Consider the following 4,957-nt stretch of genomic DNA (forward strand, 5'->3'; position numbering starts at 1 on the left):
ATTAGACTTTTTCATGCAAATAGGTAACAAGAAATGACCAGTAATGTTGCATCTAATAATGAAAGGGCGTCTTCAAACATCTCCACTCATTCTCCAGACCCTTCAAAGCTTTTCAGATATTCACACTAAAAGTAAACATGGTTCCCAGTTGGCTCTACAGATTGGACAAACTCAACAAAACCATAAACCCAAACGCTTCAAACCAGAAGCAGAAACTCGATCTTCTTGTCGTCACGACTCCACAAGCTTTGGTAGAGAGTTCTGTTTCAATATGGACACAAACAGCAGCATGGTTTCCAGCAGGATTTGGAAAAAAGAAGTGAAGCGTCAAAGAAACCTCAGAACTGAAGCCACATCACAGGAACTTATTTGTTCTTTTTACATACATGATCTGCATTTTCTCATAAATAACAGCACAGGCTGATTTTAGTGTTCCTGCAGGTTTGTGAGTTTACTGGAGAAAACTGTCAGGTGTGTAAGCAGAATCGAAAGAAGATTCACTTCTGCTCCAGAACCCCAAAGCTGCTCTCACATCTGTAAAACTGCGACATTGGGATGCTGTTCTCACACATCACACACATTGTGGTTCAGGAACAGAGACTGAAAACAGGAAGCTGAGTTTTGGGGTTTGTTATGTGGTTCACCTCTGATCAAATGCGTCTTCACAGGTTGATCTACAACAGAACCACACGCACCTCCGAGCCCCCCCCCGGCGTGTTCGTGCGCGTCCCTGGCTTTGGAAAAACGTTTTCGCTGGAGTACCTGGATCCCAGCAAGCAGAGCGTGGGTGAGTCTAACTCAGTCCGACCCAAAAACAAGAGCAGCCCAGACCTGGAAGGTTTGAGTTCTCCTTCCGCTTCCTTCCAGGCATGTATTTCTTCAGCATCGTGCAGTCCATGGTGGAGTGGGGCTACACCAGAGACGATGATGTCAGAGGAGCGCCGTACGACTGGAGGAAAGCGCCGAGTAAGACGTCCGGCTCACTGCTGACCGACTGGAGACTTTCCTGCTCATCCTCTCTGCTGTTTGTTTTCAGATGAGAATAAGGAGTACTTCATGCAGCTGCAGCAGATGATCGAGGAGATGGCGGAGAAGGCGGGTGGGCCCGTGGTGCTGATCGCTCACAGCATGGGGAACATGTACACGCTGTACTTCCTGAACCAGCAGCCACAGGCCTGGAAGGACAAGTACATCAAGGCCTTCATCTGTCTGGGGCCGCCGTGGGCGGGCGTGGCCAAGACGCTGCGGGTCATCACTTCCGGTGGGCAGAACGCACGATAGAATCACAACAACACAGGAATAAAATCCTGTAATGTATACAACAATTAATAAACTAGCAAAAAATACAGAGATTCATATTTTGAACATAGATTTATAATTTTCTCAGTATAAAGAGATTCAGAGAAGCTTTATTTTGACCAAAAATGCAGAGAAAAAAATCTGAAACTCCTAAGAAATAAAAGCATAAAATTAAACAAACTTTTATAATAATCGTATTTTTAGTCAAATTGCTTTACAGTAAAAATATTGTACGATAAAAAAGCAGAAAAATATCAGTAAAATAAACTTTATTTTCTTTGTAAGAAAACAGCATTTACCAATTAATTTAACTTTGTTTTCAATTTAAATGTTTTTTTTTTAACTTTGAATAGTAAAAAAATTAAATGAGATTCCTATGTTGAGGATTAAATATTAAATGTTTTTTTTTGTTTTTTTCAGAATGAGGAGATTCAGAAAAATCTTGTTAATTCTATGTTAAACCTGTGTTGACCAAAAAAGCAAAGAAAAAAACATTTAAAAATGTTATTAATTGAAAACTCCTACAAAATAGAGGCATATATTAAACAAAGTTTTAAATTCAATTGCATTTTCAGGCAAAATTCTTTACAGTAAAAATATTTTGTGAAAAAAATGTAGAAATAAAACATCCATCCATCCATCCATTTTCCAGACCGCTTTGTCCCTTTCGGGGTCGCCGGAGCCTATCCCGGCTGCTGATGGGCGAAGGCGGGGTTCACCCTGGACAGGTCGCCAGTCTGTCACAGGGCCTCAATCACACACCCATTCACTCTCACATTCACACCTAGGGGCAATTTAGAGTCACCAATTAACCTATGAAGCATGTTTTTGGACGGTGGGAGGAAGCCGGAGTCCCCGGTGAAAACCCACGCATGCACGGGGAGAACATGCAAACTCCACACAGAAAGGTCCCAGCCGGGAGTCGAACCGGGGCCTTCTCGCTGTGAGGCGAGAGCGCTAACCACTGCGCCACCGTGCAGCCCTAGAAATAAAACAACTAAAGTTTTTTTTCTTTTTTAATCAGCATAGCATTTGCTAATTGTTTAGGTTTCGTTGTAATTTAGATTAATTTTTCTTATACTTAAATAGGCAAATAAGCAAAAAATAAAGAGATTAATTTTTTTAACATAAAAATATGAACTTTTTTTGTTTTTTTCAGAATGAAGGGAATCAGAAAAACGTTGTTAATTCTAAAACTTGTTTTGACCAGAAATGAAAAGACAAAAAATTGAAAATTTGATCAACTTAATATCTTCAAAATAAAAGCATAAAATCTAACAAACTTTTATTTTCATTGCATTTTTAAGCTAAGTTCTACACAGTTAAATATTATATGATAAAAGATGCACAGAAATATTAGTAAAATAGTCAGTTTTCTTTGAAAACATAGTATTTACCACTTAATTTAACTTTCTTTTCAAATATATGTTTTTTTTTTATATACTTTGAAGCCAAACTTTAAACACAGTCAACTTAAATCAACACAAACTTTGCTCACCAATTGTTTTTGTTTTTCACTCTCAGGTGACAACAACCGCATCCCGGTGATCAGCCCGCTGAAGATCCGTGCCCAGCAGCGTACGGCTGTATCCACAAACTGGCTGCTGCCCTACGCCCACTCCTGGTCCAAAGATCAGGTCTGGATCCACGTGTGTGCCAGTGCAGTGCTTTGGGTTCTGTCCAACTCTGTGTCTGGATCTTCACCTCAAACATCTCAGCAGCAAAATTCTTTGAAGATTTTGTCAAAGAATAAGTTGAACTAAAAATGACATTTGTGTCATTTGATTCATTTCCTGTCCTGCAGGTTTTGGTCCAAACGCCAACCGTCAACTACACGGTGCAGGACTACAGGCGGCTCTACAAAGACATCGGCTTTGACGACGGCTGGATGATGCGGCAGGACACGGAGCCGCTGGTGTCCGACCTCCTGCCGCCCAACGTGGAAGTCCACTGCCTGTACGGCAGCGGCATCAACACGTCCGAGTCCTTCCTCTACTCCAACAACTTCCCGGACGAGGAGCCCACAGTGGTGAACGGAGACGGGGACGGAACGGTCAACCTGCAGAGCGCCATCCAGTGCAAGCGGTGGGTGGGGCAGCAGAAGCAGCCCGTCTTCTTAAAGGAGCTTCGCGGGAACGAGCACGTGGAAATGCTGACGAACTACACCACTGTGTCGTACATCAAGAAGGTGCTGTTCTCCCCGTGATGCTGCCAGGAAACTGGACTCTTAAAGGTCACAGGAGGGGCCGGGCCGGGCCGTGCTCGCCGAGCCTCCAAGCGCCGCGTTGATGTCGGAAAGCTCCACAGAAAGTTTTTAGGTCAGATTGGAGGATTCCAGTTTTAGCCTCCAAATCAGTAATTCCTCAGATTATGTCAGGATGTTTACAGGTAAATTCCAGTACTTTTCTATCATAGTGACTCTTTCCTCGTGTCCAACAAAAACTGACAAATATGTGCCAGGATTTTGCACCGTTTGCACCACTTTGTTATTGATCAGTCTAAAGGTTTAGAGTTGATTCCTGATTGTGAGCAGGCACCTCGTTTTATTGTGACAAACGCTCTCAATGATTGCGCTTTTTCTAAAACTGCCTTGTTATCCGTCAGTGAAAGTCTTTGTGTAGATCTGCATCATAGAGCTGAGCTGATGGAGGCCTTTTCTGTGATTCAGGGCTTTGATTTGCCTCAAATTCAGACAAAAAATCCACTTTTTGTGCTCAGATTGGCTTGTAGCTCGCCCCTTTTTTGTTTTCCATGCAGGTTGGAATCCGGTGCCTTGCAGGGTTGCACACTCTCAGTTAAGGAGACTCGTTTTCACGCCGACTTGGATCGGATCTGATCCCGCAAATGTTTTATATCTGTTTGAGACATCATAGGAAATTCCATGTTGTGTCTGTGAACTCCAGAGATTCTCGTCTGCTGCCTTCTGAAGTGTTTCCAATCACACATCCAGTGTTTTGACTTTCCTATCTTGAGGGTAAAATACTGTTTTCTTCTCCTGAAAATCAAACTGTTGAAATGTTTTTGTGTCAACATCAAGTTCTGTCACTTTCTGAGGTTTCCTGGTTTTAAAAAAGCGCAGGAGGTTTTGTTTTTGTACTTTTTCATGTTCTGATGTCATGTAAACCTAAAGCAAACCATAAATATTTTACAAAAATAAATGAATTCTTTAAAAATGAAGCTAAAGTTGAATTTTCTTCATGTTAAAATATTAAAGTGACCTAAACTCTGCTGTAGCAGAAAACTGTTGAAATAAACTTCACGAGATGCAAAACACATAGAAGCTTTATTTATGTACAGTTTTTGGACGATCCAGCGTCGTTTCTGCAGATTCTTCATCACAGCAGACAGACATTAAACGGTTTTTGTTTCGATGAGTCATGCTTCCAAAGAGAAGCGGAAGGTTTTGTTTCCCGTCCTGCAGCGCAGCTCGGCACAGTCCAGATTTAAATGAAACGGTCCGTCGTCACGCTCGTCTACCAGACTCTGCAAAACCACAAAAACGAGAACCTTCCTGATGCCAACTTCACCAAAACGTTTTTTAACGGTCAAACTGACAAATGAAACATCCAATGTTTCATTAGTGCAGGAAAATGGACAAAAGAGATAATCAGAACACAGCTCATTTAGAAACCAGAACTGCACCATAGATGGTGACTGC

At 41.9% G+C, this 4,957-nt stretch overlaps 1 protein-coding gene and 1 long non-coding RNA gene across 2 annotated transcripts in view; one reads left to right on the forward strand and one right to left on the reverse strand.

Annotated features, from left to right (window-relative positions):
* Window positions 1-447: 447 nt before the first annotated feature.
* Window positions 448-4,572, forward strand: LOC112140631 (phospholipase A2 group XV). The gene is made up of 5 exons (XM_024263629.2): window positions 448-787; window positions 868-966; window positions 1,037-1,261; window positions 2,824-2,936; window positions 3,104-4,572. The coding sequence occupies exons 1-5, from the start codon at window positions 634-636 to the stop codon at window positions 3,503-3,505; spliced, it is 993 nt and encodes a 330-aa protein (XP_024119397.2). The 5' UTR covers window positions 448-633; the 3' UTR covers window positions 3,506-4,572.
* Window positions 4,564-4,957, reverse strand: part of LOC118598518 — a 1,758-nt gene continuing 1,364 nt past the window's right edge. The window contains exon 2 of the long non-coding RNA XR_004947583.1: window positions 4,564-4,782. This is a non-coding gene — a long non-coding RNA (uncharacterized LOC118598518). The remainder of the gene's footprint in view (window positions 4,783-4,957) is intronic.

This window comes from Oryzias melastigma, unplaced genomic scaffold, assembly GCF_002922805.2.
Source record: "Oryzias melastigma strain HK-1 unplaced genomic scaffold, ASM292280v2 sc01741, whole genome shotgun sequence".
Classification (NCBI taxonomy): domain Eukaryota; kingdom Metazoa; phylum Chordata; class Actinopteri; order Beloniformes; family Adrianichthyidae; genus Oryzias; species Oryzias melastigma.

Coding starts and splice junctions, on each gene's coding strand:
- LOC112140631 (XM_024263629.2), top strand. CDS start 634: ATGTGGTTCACCTCTGATCAAATGCGTCTTCACAGGTTGATCTACAAC. Junction 967..1,036: donor CGACTGGAGGAAAGCGCCGA/GTAAGACGTCCG, acceptor GTTTGTTTTCAG/ATGAGAATAAGGAGTACTTC. Junction 2,937..3,103: donor ACTCCTGGTCCAAAGATCAG/GTCTGGATCCAC, acceptor CCTGTCCTGCAG/GTTTTGGTCCAAACGCCAAC.